Raw genomic sequence first — 19,072 nt, 5'->3', positions numbered from 1 at the left:
ATCCCAGCTGGGGTCTGGGGCAAAATGTAGATAAGGAAGTGATGGGGACCTAGTGGGTGTGCGTGTGTGCACAAGTTATTTGGGTCTCTTGCTCTACAGAAAATTGAATAAGTGACATTGTACTTTTCATCCTCAGATCTGGGAAAGCAGCTCTAGGGACTCCACCCCCCTCCACCCTGGCCTTCCTCTGACTCTCTCATGATAGAAAGAATTCACACAGAGTCTGGCCCAAGTGCCCAGGACCCCGGAATTCTCAGCCTGAACTGCACCAAAGCCCTTCCCAGGGCCTGTGTGGTCCCTTCCGGGTGGTGTCTCCTAATGGCAGCGCACAGCCGTCTTGGACATCCTATGCCTGGGGGGTGGCCAAGGGAGGGGCTGTTTGATGGGAGTCATGCATGAAACCTGGATGCGAAGGCCGAGGGTCCATCTGTGCCCCTTGTGGGGTAAGCAGAGTAAGGCTGAAGGTCAGGGCCAGCTCTCTATGACTCCCTGGAGCTCTGAGGCATCTGAGAATTTTTTTTTTTTTCTTTACTTTTTAGGGCTGTACCTTCAGCATATGGAAGTTCCCAGGCTAGGGGCCAAATCGGAGGTACAGCTGTCTGTCTACAAAACACATCTCATGGCAACACCAGATCCTTAACCCACTGAATGGAGCCAGGGATCGAACCCACATCCTCATGAATACTAGTCGGGTTCATAACCTTCTGAGCCTCAGTGGAACTCCCAAGTCTGAGAATTTTAAATTTGAACTTTGCCTTCCACAGTGTTGTCAAAATAGGAAAGAACATTTTGTGTGGCTGCTTGAATTTTAAATTGTAAATATTCTGAAATATGTGGGTCTCAAGTTGTCTTCCTGTCTTAGGTCCCAAGTGTTAGGGAAGGGCTTAGGATTTTTTCCCTCTTTGGAATATTAGAGAAAATGGTATGTATATTGAAGTTCCCTGGTGACCTAGTGGTTAAGATCTTGGCGTTGTCACTGCTGTGGGTCGGGTAACTGTTGTAGCTTGAGTTTGATCTGGGAACTTTGGCATGCCTCAGGCACGGCCAAAGGGGGAAAAAATGTGTATTTAAAATTCCTCTCATTATTTTCAGCTACACAATTTATACTACGGTCATGAGTGCTGCCAGCCCAGACAAGTATATGACTAGGATCAGAAACCTGGGTTAAAAGCAGAAGAGTGACTTCACCTATGCTGTGAAAGGTTTGCTCAAGTCTGGTCTTTTGGTGAGGGGGATGGGGGGTGAACACGTGCTGACCTTTCTCCTAGAAGATAGAAGCATCCTTAACATTTATACACTCATGATATTTTCTGGCAGGCATTCAGTGGTTGGTTGTCATTTGCATCAGGTTAATGTCACCATTAGGTATTTGTTTTGGATTGTTTGTATAAAAGGTTATCCTCTGGTGCCCAGTGCCCTTTGCCCCTTATTAAAACCCACTTTCGGGGCAGAGCGTCACCCCTTCACTTAGACAGAGGGGCAAACATCTGGGAAAGCTTAAGTGTCTCCAAAGCAAGAGTGGGGCAGGCCTCACTCCTTTGCAGCATCACACAGATGCCAAAGGACGAAGGACACTCTCAGAATTTATTGTGGGCATCAGTGTGTCCATAGGTAAGAGGAAAGATGTGAGGGAAAAAGCAAGAGTCCTTTCTGTTGTCCCTAAAATCCAACCTCTCGGCAGCCACCTACTGACAGGACACCTTTCCCTATTGCAAAGATCTCCTGGGTTTATAAGCTGAGCCTGATGGTCATTCACTTATGAGGATGTTTAAGTGCATTTATTTATTTTTTTCCTTACAGATGATTTTTTAATGGAATTTTTGAAGAGCTGCACTTTAAAAAATAAAGTGCAAAGGTTGTATTTTAGGCTCCTTCCTCATTAAACTTTCCAACTTCTGAGAGTGGGGCAGGAGGATGACTTTGGAGCTTGTTTTGGAAAAGTGGGTAACAGGCTCTTGGATTCACATTCTTCCCTCAAGGTTTGCCTTGACCTTCTCTTAGCTTCTGCATCCTGGCTTGAAAAACTCAGAGATAATTGGTCTCGGAGGACAAGCCGTACCCTCTGGCTCTATTCAACACTTTTCACCCTCAACTATAGCAACATACGTTGTCATAAAACTTCAGCTTATAAACAAATGAGCAGGCAACGACACCTCAGCTGGAGTCCTTCCTGCTCACCTGGTTTCATCTTGGTTTGTGGAGGATGATGTCATCCCTTATATCTTGTCGTCTGAGATCACCTTAGCTAAGGAATTGTGGAATTAATTGAAGAAACCTCAGTTAAAATTGCAGCGGAGACAGGCCTAGAGGGGAGCTCTCCCCCAACCCCTGATTCCTCCCCAAGCATCATCAGTTACTCAAACCGGAAGAGCACATGCACACATCTCAGCCAGCACGGCACAGTGAGTGCTGCCGTCCAACCGGAAGGAGAAAACGCCCGGTCTGACAACAGCCCAGCCAGTCAGACTGTGGCTGTCCAACCAATGAAAAGCCTCCATACTTCGGACTCCCAGCTTCTTCCAATGAACTGTTTGTTTTTATAATCCCTCTCAATTCCTCACTTTTCCCTGTAAAAGCAAGGCCTTCTGCCTTGTTTTCTGGATTTGCCTGTGGTCCGCAGTAATTCACCGACCCTGAATTGTAATTTCTGTGGCTAGTCCTAAATAAACTTGTTTTTGCTGGCAAAACAAGTGGCTGCTCTATTACTGAAGTTGTCTGAATCTTATGATGCTGTTGGGCAGCTATCGCTTTAGCAGTGGTGTCAGCAGTTACTCCGGGTAATAAAAGGATAGATTTCTAATCATACGCTCAGTGGTGCGTCCTCCAAGCCAAGGAAGGAGGAACCATCTGCCAAAGGGACAAAACCGGAGTCGTGGACCCTATCAGGTAGTTAACGTGAGGTTTTTTGATGTAGGCTTAAGGGTTGTTTTTAGATGCATAGACATGTGAAACAGCTTAGCTCTCCTAATGGGCATCGTCCTCCCGTTCGTCTGCTGTCTAGACATTTACAAGCCCAGGGATGACGTCATCCTCCACAAACCAAGCTGAAACCAGGTGAGCAGGAAGGACTCCAGCTGAAGTGTTATTGCTAGTGAATTTGTGGAGATGGAACCATTAGCACTTGTCAACCAGGGGTCAGTCAGTGATTTTTTTTTTTTTTTTTTTTGGTCGCACCTGCAACATGTGGAAGATCCTGGGCCAGGATTGAACTCACGTCACAGCAGTGACAACCTCGGATCCTTAACCCCCTGCACCACAAGGGACATCCAGGGGTCAGTGATGTTTTGAGAGCATTTTGGAAGGATCCCTCCAAGCCGAAAAGACCATCCTTTAACGTGACAGGGTATTTGGATTTCAGTTGTTTTGGGGACAAAGGTTATATAAAATGTAAGGGTGTGGTGGTTGTAGTAGAGTCATAATTTTAAGTTTACCTGGGATGATACTGCCATTGCTACAGCTGGTGGGGGTGTTCAGGAAGAAACGGGGTGTGAGGAGGGTTTTTGTTACTTTTTTGTTTGGGCTACACTGCCACATGTAGAAGTTCCTGGGCCAGGGAAGGAGCCTGTGCCATGGCAGTGACAACGTTGGGTCCTTAACCCTGTGTACCACCAGGGAACTCCAGGAGGGATGGTGACAGAAGTTTCACTCTGTAGCTGATGTTGAGGGGAGTGAAATTAGCAGTGGCATTAGGAAAAAATGAACAATTTATGACTGGATGGACTAGCGAGTCACTGCTGTCATGTACAGATTGGAGTTTGTGGTGGCAAACCCACCATCAGATGTTTCCCCTTTTGCAATATATTGAGAAGTGCAGATAAGCGCATTGTCTTTCCAAGAAAGAAAATAAAGTAACAAACACTGGGGAAAAGGTATACAGGCCTGTCTCCTTCAACCATCATCTGTTCAACTCCTAGAAATCTTTACTTTCAGGTCAGCAGTTGGTGTGCAGTCAGGGTTTGGGGCTTCTTTATTTTTTTTTTTAATTTTTACTTATTTATTGTTTTGCATTTTAGGGCTGTACCTGAAGATATGGAAGTCCTCAAGCTAGGGGTCAAATTGGAGCTGCAGGTCCCAGCCTACACCACAGCCACAGCAACGCCAGATCCAGGCCGTGTCTGTGACCTACACCACAGCTCATGGCAATGCCGGATCCTTAACCTACTGAGCGAGACCAGGAATTGAACCCACAGCCTCATGGATACTAGCTGGGTTTGTTACTGCTGAGCTGTGATGGGAACTCCATGGTGCTTTCTTGAAATGTGATACATGGATCCAAATGTTTGTTCCCTGGATCTCGTCTGCACACAGGTTGCTAAGCGACACTTGGTAAGATGAAATCTCTAGGTTGTAAGGGATGATGCTTAAGGCCTTGGTGTCCTGGGAACATCCTGTGAAAAAAATTGTTCTACTGAATCATGGTTATTTCCACAAGAACAATTAGGTCTTTACAATGTTGAAGTAGAAATGCTTGTATTCTCTGTAGATTGAGAGAAGCGGGTGGTGAGTGCATTGAGCATTCTATGAGCATGTCAAAGCGTGAGAGCTTATGGGTTGCAAAAAGGGTAGATAGACCTAAGATTTAGAAGGACCAAAGGCAATGCCTTTGGCCAGAGTATTTGAAGGGGCTCTACAAATTTTGCCAATAGGGCCTTAATGGTGCTATTCATGCATTTGTCTAGCCTAGAGGATTTTGGCTGGTAAGCACAGTGAAAGCATAGAACTGGCCAGACTTGTCCAAGCACCTGATTGGTGAAGTGAGTTCCTGGTGGGTGTGGGTTTGAGGTGGGATTCTCTGGGTAGGGATAAGCTTTTGTAATAGAATTTTAGGCACAGAAGAGACTGTGGCTTATCTACAAAGGAAAACATCAGTTCCGTGAGAAAACATACAACCATTGCCAAAACATATTTATGTCCATGAGATGGGGAAGCTGGAGAATACCCACTTGCCAAAACTCGAGTGGTCTATTGGGTAATTTAAAGTGTGCTGGGGTAGTACAAATAGGCTTCCCGAGACTGTATTTTGTTTTCGTTTTTTTGGTCGCACCTGTGACACACAGACTCCTAGGCCAGGGACCGAACCTGCACCACAGCAGTAATGATGCCAGATCCTTAACTGCTAGGCCACCAGGGAACTCTGCCCAGGATTGTATGTTGGATGGATGTGGCAAATCTTTAGTGTGGATACTTTTAGTGGAATGTTTTTCCACCAGTATTAATTCATAAAGTTTTTCGCTTCATCAGTAGACCAATGATTCAATGCATGTATAGGACAGTAGACCCTTGAACAACACAGGGAACCGACCCCCAATCCATACAGTTGAACATCTGTGTCTTCAACCTGCAGTTGAGGTTCTGCAGCTGCCAATCGTGGATCGTGAAGTACTGGAGTTTGTATTTATGGTAAAAAATCCAGGTAAAAGTGGACCCATGCAGCTCAAACCTGTGTTGGTCAAGGGTTAACTCTAGTCAGTAATGGCAATTTTAGAGTTTCTGGCAGGCCTGAATTATCATTTGGTCCAAACCGGAAATCTTTCTTTCTATCCTACCAACAGTGGTAGATTTCTGATTTTTTTTCCCCTTTATTGGGGCCAATTGTTGAGCATCTCCAATCAACTTTTCTAGTTTATCACTTGGAGAAACACCTGTTTGGGCCATGGTAAAGGTTTGGCTGCTGGTTCCTGTGCGAGCAGCATCTTTAGTGGTGATATCAGGAAGGTCAGTCCCTTTAGTTTCCAGGGAGTCCGACTTGACTGCCCAGAACTTTAATAATAGAGTGTGAGTTCCCTTGGTGGCGCAGTGGTTAATGAATCCGACTAGAAACCATAAGGTTGCGGGTTCTATCCCTCATCTTGCTCAGTGGGTTAAGGATCCGGCGTTGCTGTGTGCTGTGGTATAGGTTGCAGACGTGGCTTGGATCCCGTGTTGCTGTGGCTGTGGTGTAGGCTGGTGGCTACAGCTCTGATTAGACCCCTAGCTGGGGAACCTTCATATGCTGTGAGTGCGGCCCTAGAAAAGACAAAAATATGTGTATGTGTGTGTGTATATATATAGAGAGAGTGGCTGGTAGAAGGATAGTGTCTAACAAATCTTGAATATACGGGCCACTGAAAATTTTATCCTTGTTAGAGATAAGGAACCTTCACTCTTTCCATAATGTTCCAAGGCTACTCCAAAAGCTTATCTACTGTCTATATAAATGTTTGAAGTCTTGTCCTTGTCCAAAACAGAGGCTTGAGTTAGAGTTTAGAATTCAGGCCATTGTGCTGAGTAGCCAAGCCCAAAGGTGCTAGCTTGAAGACCTCAGAAGAAGTTGCAGTTGCATACCCAGCACAATATTTACCATTTTCATCTTTTAAATAAGAACCATCAGTAAACCATGAGAAAGCAACATTTCTCATGGTTTAAGCAACCCCTTGTTAAAGGGGTTTCCTGCAAGTCACAAGGGGGAGTCAAGAGATGGTCTGTCAAAGTTAAATGGTCATGAGGAGTTTTCTCCATAGAGCGGAGGGGAAATGGGGGGCAAGGTTAGGGTTATTACAGAAAGCAAGAATGATATGGGGTGCAGTCAACAGGAGAATTTCATAGGGAGTAGGATGTCTCATTGAAAGATTTGGCTATGATTGGAATTCAGATGGGCTTTCAACAGCATGAAGAACAAAGACAGTGTGGAATCAATGATTATTTCTTGATGGCCTTTACTAAAAGGGCAGTGGCAGGAATGGCTCAGAGGAAGGTGGATATCCTTGAACCACAGGGTCAAGCTGCTGACTGTGATATCTTCTTGGTGGTGGAGACCTTCATGTTTCTAAGTAAGCACCCTGAGGGCATTTCCTTCCTTTTCATAGACTTAGAGGAAAAGGAGGAGTTGGTAATTAGTGTCCAAGGGCAGAGGGATTCATTAAGCTTTCCTTCAGGATTTGAAATCTAGATCATCCTGATCTTTTCAAATACTAGGATCAGGTTTAGTGTTTTTCAACCACATATAGGGGTTGGACTAGGGGAGAAGAATTTGGAACCCAGTTATAACAATAGCCAGCTAACCCAAGAAAGCCAGTAATTGGCATTATTTGGGGTCTTTGGGAAATTCAGGATGCCATGAAGCCTGTGTGGATCTATGTATAGTCCTTGTCGTGAAATCATATGTCCTAAATAGCAAACTTGAGTCTGAACAAACTAGCTTCTCCTTAGAGACCCTATGTAGCTTTGAGGCTAAAAGCTTTAACAGGTACATACTGTCCTCCTGTGAGGAAGCCCAGGAAAGGGGAGCAGAGAAGTGGGTCATCTACATATTGCCATAGATTAGAGCCTCTAGGAAAGCTCATACCATCTAAATTAGCTTTTAGGCTTTCTGAGAAGGAAGGAAGACTTTTTAGTTAAACCCTGGGGCATTGCTGTTCAAGCGTATTGTTGTCCTTCCCAATTAAAAGCAGAGAGATATCAATGGCCTTATCCACAGGGATGCTAAAGCAGGTACTACAGGGAGTTTCTGTTGTGGCTCAGCAGGTTATGAACCGAACTAGGATCCATGAGGTTGTGGGTTCGATCCCTGGCCTCAGTGGGTTAAGGATCTGGCATTGCCGTGAGCTGTGGTGTAGGTTGCAGATGTGACTCAGATCCCATGTTGCTGTGTACTGTGTGCTGTGGCTGTGGCATAGGCTGGCTGCTACAGCTCTGATTCAGCCCCTAGCCTGGGAACTTCCTTATGCCGCAGATGCAGCCCTAAAAAGACAAAAAAAACAAAAAAACAAAAAAAAAACAAAAAGGAGAAGAAGAATGTACTACAGAAATCAGTCACAGGGGGAAAACTTGCTTTCAGAGGAATGGTAGCTGATAAGGTGTGAGGGTTGCAGGAACAGGGTGAAGAGGGTTACAGTGACATTGTTTATGGTGTGGAGGGCATGGACCAATCTCCATCCATGGTCGCTGGGTCACCTGATGGGTGGAATAGGGGTGTTGTAGTGACTGTTACTGGGGGTTATAAGTCCTCTATGATTGGTCCGATGCCCTATAAGCCCTCTTTATTTACAGGGTGTTGATTAATTCTGGGGAGAGGCTTTGAGGGATCAATTTGGATTTTTTTTAGCCCTCGCTTTATTTTTAAATTAAGATACAGTGATTTATAATATTATATGTAAGTATTAGATATAAAACCTAGTCACCATTTGTAAAGGTCATGCTCCATTTATAGTTAGTATAAAATATTGGCTACATCGCCTGTGCTGTGGCTTATTTTATTATTAGTAATCTATACCTATTTGATTTGATTAATTTTAATGGGCCACACCTGCAGCATATGTATGTTCCCAGGCTGGGGGTCAAATCAGAGCTGAAGCTGCCACCCTACACCACAGGCACAGCCCAGCCAGATCCAAGTTGCATCTGGGACCTGCGCACAGCTCATGGCAACGCCAAATCCTTAACCCATGGATCACAGCCGGGGATCAAACCTGCATCCTCATGGATACTAGTCAGGTTCTTCTCTGCTGTGCCACAATGGGAACTTACTTATTTATTTAAACCAGATGCATGGCATATGGAAATTCCCAGGCGAGGGGTCAAATCAGAGTGGCAGCTGCCCGCCTGCACTGCAGCCACAGCAACGCAGGATCCAAGATGACCTACACTGCCGCTTGCGGTAGCACTGGATCTTTAACCCACTGAGTGAGGCTATGGATCGATCCCACATCCTCACATAGACAATGTTGCAGGTGCTTAACCTGCTGAGCCACAATGGGAACTCACATTGAGAACTTTTGGGCAGGCAAATGGTTCAGGTAATCTAACTTTCTTGCTGCTCTTAAGATCTTTGTCCTTTGTGCCATGTGGTTTGACTCTGATGTGTCTGGATGCAGATTTCTGTATAATTATCCTGCTTTGGAGATTTGTTGTGCTCTCCAAATTTCAAATTTATGCCTTTTATTCAATTTTGGAAAATACTTGGTTGTCATCCAAGAATTGCTCCCCTACATCCTCTTGCGTCTTTTCTCCTGACTCCAGGTATGTGTGTTACACTTTCTATCCTTTATATCTCTTAGTCCTTCTGGTATTTTGGGGAGAAAGTAAGAGGAGTGACTTTCTCTTTCAATGGTATTTTCCAGATAATTTTAACGACTTTTTTCCCTGTAAATCAGAATTTTTTTCAATGGATTTATTGTTTTTAATATTGAATTTAATTTTTAAAATTTTAGATGGTCTATTGGTACTTTTTCCAGCCTGCCAGGATCTTTTTTTGATTACATTTTGTTCCTTGCTCTGGTATGTTTTGTTGAGCTTCTTAACCTGTATTTTTTTATGTTCTGCTTTAAAATTCCATCATCAATTCCTGAGGTGTCTGATTTTACTGTTTTTTGTTGACTCTCCCTCATGAAGATTTCATAATTTTGGATTGTGAGCTTTGGTTCCCCCGGGAATCCTGAAGGCCTTGGTTGGCGCTGTGCCTTCCAGAGAGAATGTATGTTTGTTAATTTTTCAGGTTATGGTTTCTTAGAACATTCAGGTAGTGTAAAACTAAACCTCAGTTTACATCATGTGGGGCAGGCCTGTGCTTATAAATTCACAGAGAAGAGGAGTTCCCATTGCGGCTCAGTGGGTTAAGAACCTGACTAGTATCCTTGAGGATGCAGGTTCAATCCCTGGCCTTGCTCAGTGGGTTAAGGATCCAGCATTGCTGGGAGCTGTAGTGTAAGTCAGAGATGCAGCTTGAATCCAGCATTGCTATGGCTGTGGTGTAGGCTGGCAGCTGCAGCTCTGATTTGACCCCTAGCCTAGGATGTGTCGAGTGTGTGGCCCTAAAAACACCAAAAAAAAAAAAAAAATCACGGAGAAGAGCCTTCCCCCCTCCTGAGACATTTTAACCCTTGACCTTATAGGTACCCAAGTCCTTGTCCCTTTATCTTTCACCTCCCAAGGCAATTGTCCAAGAACCCAAGGTTCTAGGCTCCTGGGACCAGCAGTGTCCTCAGAGCCACCCTGTATTCAGAGCCTCCCAAGTTTCCTCTTAATTCCTCTTCTCTTTTTACTCCCTTATTCTCTACAGTTTTACTTCCTCTCTTGCAAGCTCAGCTAGGCATTATGCATTTAAGAAAGATATTTGTTTGTCATTTCTAGGTTTTTAGTGGGAATCTTTTTCAGGATATTTATTCCTCTAAAATATCCAGAGATGAAAAAGCTGTATGAGTAATTTTTTTTTTTTTTTTTTTTTTTTTTGCTTTTTAGGGCCACACTAGTGGCATATGGAGATTTCCGGGCTAGGGGTCCAATCAGAACTACAGCTGTCAGCCTGCACTACAACAGGCTGTGTAATAACATCGGACTTAAGAGCCTGTGTGAAAATATCAGGCTTTAAGAGATTTCAGAAAACAAATACAAAACAAAACAAAACAAAAAAACAGGAGTTCCTGTCGTGGCGCAGCAGAAAGGAATCTGACTAGGAACCATGAGGTTGTGGGTTCAATCCTGGTGTTGCCATGAGCTGTGGTGTAGGTCGCAGACATGGCTCGGATCTGGCATTGCTGTGACTCTGGCGTAGGCTGGCAGCTATAGCTCCGATTAGACCCCTAGCCTGGGAACCTCCATGCGCCGTGGATGCGGCCCTAAAAAAACAAAAGACAAAAAAAAGAGAGAGATTTCAAAGGCAAAAGGGATTAGAAGGGCAGAGTGATATTTTATTTTGACAAGTCACCTTCTACCAAGAAAATAGCCATAAACTTTCATGTATTATATAATTTCTAACGTCAGCATTTGATCTAATATTTAATAACATAGCTTTAAAAATATAATGCAAATTTCAGACATATAGGAGCTCCTGTCGTGGCATAGCAGAAATGAATCCAACTAGGAACCATGAGGTTTCAGGTTCGATCCCTGGCCTCGCTCAGTGGATTAAGGACCCACTGTTGCCGTGAGCTATGGTGTAGGTCACAGACCTGGCTTGGATCTTGTGTTGCTGTGGCGTAGGACCCCTAGCCTGGGAACCTCCATATACTGTGGGTGTGGCCCTAAAAAAAGCAAAAAAGAAAAAGATTCAGACATACAAAGAGCGATTACTAAACCTGTATGTACAGTAGAAATGTTTAAAACATTTCTTTCAAAGATGAGCAGGTCAGGAAGAATAAATAAGGATAAAGAGGATTTGAACAATATAGTTAACAAGCCTGACCTACTAAATACACCTAAGTAAACAGAGGATGCATTTTTTGTTCAAATCTCCCTGGAATATTTCCTACCTACCAGCACACACATAAGCATCTTAGGTTTGCTGAAAAAAAGTAAGTTTTCTGGGAACAGTGATTAATATTTTAATATATGAATAGTTTAAGTTAAAACCTAAGGAGAAGGTGTCCAAAGTGGGAATAAGCCAGAAAAGGCAGGATGTTTCAAATCAAGTTTTGCAAACAGAGAGACATTGGCCACAGGAAGAATGCCTTGGCTTTCTGCAGGGGCTCCAGCTGGGAGCCATGACTCAAGCTCTGGAGCCATGACTGGAGCTCCCAGGCCCATCTGTGTTGCCAGCCCTCTTCTATTTCTAGGTTAAGGAGCTCAGCTGTCTCAGACGTGTCTTGAGACGCATAGCCTCCTAATCCGGGAGAGTAAGAGGACTTAGGAGAGGAGACGGGGCAGGGGTGAGCAGCAGAGAGGCTGCCTCCAGGAGGTGGGCCTGGGTGTCAGGGAGACACCCCAGCTGAGCAACATCCCCTTCAAATCCTCTTTGCAGCCCTGATCTGACTGAGGTCAAGGGCTGCCTACCACCCGGAGGCTGGGAGCCCTCGATGCCTGGCCACAGCCATAAATATCATCACGGTCTTTCTGGGAGAAGGCCTGTACCTTCTTCATCTGACTCTAGAGCTGGAAGAAATCAGATCAGCCCAGGAGCCTTCAGCCAACTCTGGGGACAAGATGGATCGCACCTGTGTGTGAAAGATGTCCCTGCCTCGTGGTGGCCCAGAGTGAAAAATACCAGAGAAGGTAAGAGCTTTCTTTCTAGCCTGAAGTACAGAACCGAATGAGACCAGGAGGGTAACTACTATTTCACACAGGAAACAGATGCAGGTTTGGCCTGGGGACAGAAGTCGGAGAAAGCCCCTTTGTTATCTCATCCACTCACGTGGGGAGGGTCCTTGCTGTGTGGGTTTTGAGGTCAAGTCCTGGCTGATGGATATTCCTTCCATGTCTTGGGTTCATGGAGTAAGTGGATAAGCAATTATCTAAATTTTTTTTAATTCATTTTTGTCTTTTTTAGGGCCAACGCACTCGTGGCATATGGAGGTTCCCAAGCTAGGGGTCAAATCGGAGCTGTAGCTGCCGACCTACACCAGAGCCACAGCAATGCGGGATCTGAGCCGCATCTGCGACCTACACCACAGCTCATGGCAATGCCGGATCCTCAACCCACTGAGCAAGGCCAGGGATTGAACCCGCAACCTCATGGTTCCTAGTCGGACTCGTTTCCGCGGTGCCACGAGGGGAACTCCCAATTATCTAAATTTTAAAAAATGATAATATCAGACATGGATGATACTGAGTCACATCCTAGGAGGACAAAGACTCTCACCCATGTGGTGTAGATGTGGCAGTTGACTGAGAAGATGGCCCAGCTGGGGCATCACCAGCCATAGAAGCAGTGAGTCATGGCCAAAAGATGCTGATTCAGCACTCAGAGGCCATGTCAAGCTCAGTTTTCATTTCTGACCTTATGAAGTTTTCACTTTTTCAGTTTTTGCCCTGAGAATTATTTTACTTCTTGCTATTCTGTGCACTTCCAAAACCCCAAACATTTTAGTATACAGCATGGCTCTATGACAAGTTACCAATGGTCAAAGCGAGTTGTAAGTGAGTCATTGGTTGACACAATTGTGGCCGAAGTTCCTTCTACCTCTAAAACTGCAGGTTTCTAGGGGGAGTTTGGTTGGTTTGGTCCTGATGGCTTCTCATTTTACTCCATGCTCAGATTCTGACTTTATGACACCTCTTACATCTGGGAACCATTCATGGAACAACAACAAAAAATAGCATAGTGCTTTTTTCTTTGATTATTTCTTTGTTTATTATGTTAACCAACATAAGCAAGGTGAAGCTTTCATTCTGATTTGCAAAGGAAAAGATAACAAGTCTTTGACAATCCCTGATACAATAACCTTCAAAAATAGAGGAAGGAGAGTGGGGTAGAAGTAAGGGAGGGAAGGAGTTCCCATCACGGCGCAATGGTTAACGAATCCAACTAGGAACCATGAGGTTGTGGGGTCGATCCCTGGCCTCGCTCAGTGGGTTAAGGATCCGGTGTTGCCGTGAGCTGTGGTGTAGGTTGCAGACGTGGCTCAGATCCCAAGTTGCTGTGGCTGTGGTGTAGGCCGGTGGCTACAGCTCCAATTAGACCCCTGGCCTGGGAGCCTCCATATGCAGAGGGTGTGGCCCTAAAAGGACAAAAAGACCAAAGGAAAAAAAAGAAAAAGGGAAAAAGTGTAGACGTGGAATCCACAGTCAACATCTAGTTGGTATGTTTCACATTGCTTCCTGAGGAAGAGCTAGAGAAAGTTTCATCTATGTTGTGTACAATTAAATCTGGCATAAAGGTGATTCAATTACCACTTGATGAATCTCCACTCTGTATCAGGCACTGTGCTAAGTCGTGGAGGTGAAATGATGAATTTGCTTATATACAAACTTTGCTCTCAAGGAACTCAAAATCTAATGATAGAGAGACACAAAATAGAAAACGATAACATGTTATTTATTGCAGTGGTGAAAATGTTGACTAAAATTAACTATCAAGAAGGGGAAAAAAGGGAATTTTATCTGCGCCAAACTGAGGATTATAACTTGGGAAGGAGATTCTCAGAAAGCTCTGAGAACTGTTCCACCTGTAAGAAGTTGAAGGCACAGTCATACACATTTTGGAGACAAAAGATCATACACCAAAATGCCTAGTAGAATGCTTCGCAAGGACTCATAGTCAATTGTAGGTTATCCAATAGGACTTCTGTCAGTTTTACTCTGCATATGCCTTGGGCATGCCTATTGTTTTTATGGATCTATAGATATGATAGATAGTTCCAAGTCATTTCAAGACATCATTCTTTTAGTTGAAGTTTTGAATATACATTGAGAGGCAGAAGAGATTATTACTCTGTACATGAAACAGGACATAATCACTATCGCCAACAACAATAGCAAAGTCAGAAGATTTAAGCCATGAATCCCCAGGGCTTAACCACTTACCCAGGATTTCATTTAGACTAGAAAGGGGATTTTTCAATGCAGAAATCTGACTTTTTTCATTTTTCATTTTCTGATTTTTTCATTTTCATTTCTTCATTTTCTGATTTTTAAACAGTTATATTAGAGGACTATGTGTTTTCTTTTCTTTTCTTGTCTTTTTAGGGCCACACCTGCGGCATATGGAGGTTCCCAGCTAGGGATCCAATTGGAGCTGTAGCCCCCAGCCTACACCACAGCCACAGCAATGCCAGATCCGAGCCACGTCTGTGACCTACATGCAGCTCACGGCAACGCTGGATGCCTAAGCCACTGTGTGAGGCCAGGGATCGGACTTGTGTCCTCATGGATGCTAGTCAGATTTGTTTCTGCTGAGCCATGATGGAAACCCCAGGACTACCCTTACCCTGGTATGAAAGCACAACATTCAGTCTGGATTATAGAACAAGTTTCCCGTTGCAAAGTAGTTCTAAAAATCAAGAACTGTTTGGTTTTGTAACATTGCTTTCCCATTATAGAAACTTCAGAATTGGGTAGATTGATCACATTTGGTAAACAAATCGGGAGATCTAGGCTGACAGGGAAACACTTTCTAGAGTACAGGAACATTTGACAAGTCAGTGAGAGTAATTATGAGGGGCCTATATCCACCTTTTATTGACCGAGGAATTTGATGACAGATCCAGCAAGTGGTTAAATTGCCTCCAGGAGCTATACCTGTGACAACTTTACTAAAGAATCTTCCTCCCATCTTAAACATTGGAGCAAAAGGATAGCTAGAAAAAAAAATGATAATTTAAAATTTTGCGAGGTGGATAGGTATTAGGTAAACAGTACAATTGAACTGGTAGCATGGGTCTTACAGGCCTGGTCTGGACTGTTGGGTTAACTGTCTGTTATCCTCTTCTTACCCTAGCTTCATAATGCTGGTCTTAGTTGAAGCCAGGTGTTAGGAACGAGAATCAAAGTCCATCCAGGTGGAGGTGCCTTTTTAAAATGAGATGTATGGAGTTCCCGTCGTGGCATGGTGGAAATGAATCTTAACTAGTATCCATGAGGATGCAGGTTCGATCCCTGGCCTCGCTCAGTGGGTTAAGAATCTGGTGTTGCTATTAGCTGTGGTATAGGTCACAGACGCGGCTCAGATCCTGCGTTGTTTAAGGATCATTGCTGTGGACTGTGGCGTAGGTCTCAGGTGTGGCTTGGACCTGGCGTTGCTGTGGCTGTGGCGTAGGCCTGCATAAAAGGTGGAAGTCCTTTTGCTGAGTTCAATTTAGTTTTGGAGCATAAACACAAGTCATTTACAAGTATTTTTGTAAAAGCTGCAGAGTAAGGCAATAAACTGTCTATAAATGACAAAGGATTTAAAAAGTGTGGTTCAAGTCCTGATTATAGTACAGTTGTCAAGGAAATCTGGCTATTTCTGTGATATACAAAGTTTTAAGATAATGACTAGAATTATGGCTGACAACACACCAGGACATTTCAAATTTTAGGAATTTCATATAATTTGTAGGACATTTATATTAATAAATGTTTACCCACCTAGGATAACTTAAGAAGGTTTACCATTATTCGGGAATTCCCGTGTGGCTCAGCAGAGACGAATCCAACTAATATCTATGAGGACAGGGGTTCGATCCCTGGCCTCGCTCAGTGGGTTAAGGATCCAGCATTGCTGTGAGCTGTGGTGTAGGTCAAAGACGTGGCTTGGATCCAGCATTGTTGTGGCTGTGGCATAGGCCAGCAGCTATAGCTCTGATTTGACCCCTAGCCTGGGGACCTCCATATGCTGAAGATGTGGCCCTAAAAAGCAAAAAAAAACAAAAAACAAAACAAAAAAAGTGTTTGATTTATGAGCACTTACTTTTAAGTCAATTAAGCAGAGCTCTTTTACAAATTAATTTCGATAACACCATCTGGAGGTAGGGTTCTCTTGTATTTATAACATGCACACAGACATACATCCACCCAGATAGACACAGAGATCTCACAGTTTTCTAGCTTGAGTTTTAAAACCACCTACCCCCTCTTTTTTTTCCTTTTAAAATTCCACTAATTGAGCCAAGGCTGTGGTCTCTATCAGTGTGAGCTGTGTTTACATTTTAAGGACATGATAGGAATTATAACTTTAAGCTTTCTCTTAGGAATACGTCTATTCCCTCAGGGACAGAATTTTGGAGAGATATTTTATCAAGCTAGCTTTCTCTACAGTTTTGGAATGTTAACATCGTGGCCATTTAAGAGTTGAGGGAATTCATGTTGTGGCTCAGCGGTAATGAACCTAACTAGTATCCATGAGGACGCTGGTTGGATGGCCTCGCTCATTGGGTTGGGGATCTGGCATTGCCATGAGTGGTAGTGTAGGTTGAAGATGTGGCTTGGATCTGGCGTTGCAATGGCTGTAGTGTAGGCCAGCATCTGCACCACTGATTTGACCTCTAGCCTGGGAACCTCCATATGCCTTGGATGTGACCCTAAAAAGATTAAAAAAAAAAAAAGGAGTTAAGTGCTTGCAAGCATTGGCTTTGTTCCAGTTGTACAGGAAGCCAGCAGGTAGCTGCACATACGGGAGCCGTTTAGCCTTTGAGGCAGTTTTCCATTATTAACTTGGTTGTGTAACTCTATGATCTGAACAATTTTCTGAGGGCAGCGTGATGGATTGAATGTATACTGCTTCTATCTCTTCAAGGAGTTCCCCTTGGGTCTGTTTGACCATCGTACGTGTCTGGGTATCTCCCTCCAGCAGTCTAAAACTGGGTGCTCAGAGCACTAGGTGATCAGCCTCATTGTGCCCTCCAGTAGGCAGAATTTCTTTGTCATTGTAGTGGAGTCCCCTGTAAAGAATGCTGCATGTCATGAGGACTGAGCCTCAGAAACTTCTGCCACGTTCTCAGTAACCTGAGAACACGTTATGGCCAGAAAGAGTAACGTCCCTTTTCTTCAAAGCTGAGCACTCTCAGTCTCTCATTTTATTGGCAAACAGCTTATTCAGACCATCTATATGTAATCTTTCCAATTTAAGCCAAATTAAAAAAAAAAAAAAAAAAAGACAGCTGAATCTGTTTTCTCGGAAGTTCTCCCTAGGTCCCTGCCTAGGAAATATACTGGTATCTCAAGAAAAACAGCTCAAATCAAATTCACTGTCATAGAGGCTTAATTTCCAAAATATACGAAGAGCTCATACAACTCAACAACAAAAACCAAACAACCCAATCAAAAAATGGGCAGAAGATCTAAATAGACATTTCTCCAAAGAAGATATACAGATGTCCTATAGGCACACGAAAAAATGCCCAACATCTCTAATTATTAGAGAAATGCAAATAAAAACTACAACAAGGTACCACGTCACACCTCAATGTGTATGAGGTTAATATTAAGAGGTCTACTAGGAATTCCTGTTGGGGTGCAGCGGAAATGAATCCAACAAGGAACCATGAGGTTGTGGGTTCAATCCCTGGCCTCGCTCAGTGGGTTAAGGATCTGGTATTGCCGTGAGCTGTGGTGTAGGTTGCAGTCGAGGCTCAGATCCTGTGTTGCTCTGGCTGTGTTGTAAGCTGGCAGCTATAGCTCCAATTCGACCCCTAGCCTGGGAACCTCCATATGCTGTGGGTGTGATCCTAAAAAAGCAAAAAAAAAAAAAAAAAAAAGGAGAATAAGTCTACTAATAACAAATGCTGAAAAGGGTGTGGAGAAAAGGGAACCCTCCTACATAGTTGGTGGGAATGTAAGTTGGTCGGTCACTGTGGAAAACAGTATGACTATTCCTCAAAAAATTAAATTTACAGCTACCATGTGATCTAGCAATCCCAATCCTGGGCATATATCTGGATAAAAATGTAATTGAAAATATACATACACTCTTATGTTCATAGCAGCACTATTCCCAATAGCCATGACATGGAAACAACTTAAATGTCCATTGACAGATGAATGGATAAAGAAGATGTGGTACATAAATACAATGGAATACTACTCAGCTATAAAAAAGAATGAAGTAATACATTTGCAGCAGTGTGGATGCAATTAAAGATTTTCATACTAAGTGAAGTAAGTCAGAGAAAGACAAATACCATATGACTTATATGTGGAATCTAAAATATGACACAAATGAACTCATCTAGAAACATGAATGGACTCAGACATAGAGAACAGACTTGTAGTTGCCAAGGGGGAGAAATGGGTGAGAGATAGATTGGAAATTTGGAGTTAGCAGATGCAAACAACTATATCTAGAATAGATAAGCAACAAGCTCTGCCTGTATAGCACAGGGAACTGTATTCAATATTCTATGATAAACCATAATGGAAAGAATGTGAAAAAGAATGTACAGATATGTATGTATAACTGAATCATTTTGCCATACAGCAGAAATTAATACAACATTGTAAATCAACTATATTTCAACTTTTAAAAATTCAGGACATCTTTTTTAATTTTTTATCTTTATTTTTTGTCTTTTTTTTCTAGGCATATGGAGGTTCCCAGGCTAGGGGTCCAATCGGAGCTGTAGCCGTCTGCCTACGCCAGCACCACAGCAACACCAAATCCAAGCCGTGTCTGTGACCTACACCACAGCTCATGACAACACTGAATCTTTAACCCACTGAGCAAGGTCAGGGATCGAACCCACAACCTCATGGTTCCTAGTCGGGTTTGTTAACCGCTGAGCCACGACAGGAAGTCCCAGGATGTAATTTAAAGCCATGATGTCTGGTATCAGGAGAACTCCCCAAAGCACCTGAGAAATGTTGAGACAGGATTGGGGCTCAAAGGGCCCATGCTGGTACCAAGCACTGGTTCAGGGGAGACTCCAGTTGTCCTCTGCTGGGCATCTCTGATATCCTGCTGGCCACC

At 43.6% G+C, this 19,072-nt stretch overlaps 2 protein-coding genes across 2 annotated transcripts in view; both read left to right on the top strand.

Moving 5' to 3' along the window:
• NAAA (N-acylethanolamine acid amidase) overlaps window positions 1–2,687 on the top strand; it is a 31,206-nt gene extending 28,519 nt beyond the window's left edge. Inside the window, exons 10-11 of the mRNA XM_047798917.1 lie at window positions 1,093–1,202; window positions 1,801–2,687. Of these exons, the coding sequence (XP_047654873.1) occupies window positions 1,093–1,168 (76 nt within the window). The 3' untranslated portion in view covers window positions 1,169–1,202; window positions 1,801–2,687. The remainder of the gene's footprint in view (window positions 1–1,092; window positions 1,203–1,800) is intronic.
• An 8,538-nt stretch (window positions 2,688–11,225) lies between these two features.
• PPEF2 (protein phosphatase with EF-hand domain 2) overlaps window positions 11,226–19,072 on the top strand; it is a 47,734-nt gene continuing 39,887 nt past the window's right edge. The window contains exon 1 of the mRNA XM_047799416.1: window positions 11,226–11,964. The gene's annotated coding sequence lies outside the window, so the exon portion shown is untranslated. The remainder of the gene's footprint in view (window positions 11,965–19,072) is intronic.

Source organism: Phacochoerus africanus, chromosome 10 (assembly GCF_016906955.1).
Source record: "Phacochoerus africanus isolate WHEZ1 chromosome 10, ROS_Pafr_v1, whole genome shotgun sequence".
In the NCBI taxonomy this organism is placed as follows: Eukaryota; Metazoa; Chordata; class Mammalia; order Artiodactyla; family Suidae; genus Phacochoerus; species Phacochoerus africanus.
Note: the sequence above shows the minus strand (reverse complement) of the source record. Positions and strands in the feature narration are given on the sequence as shown.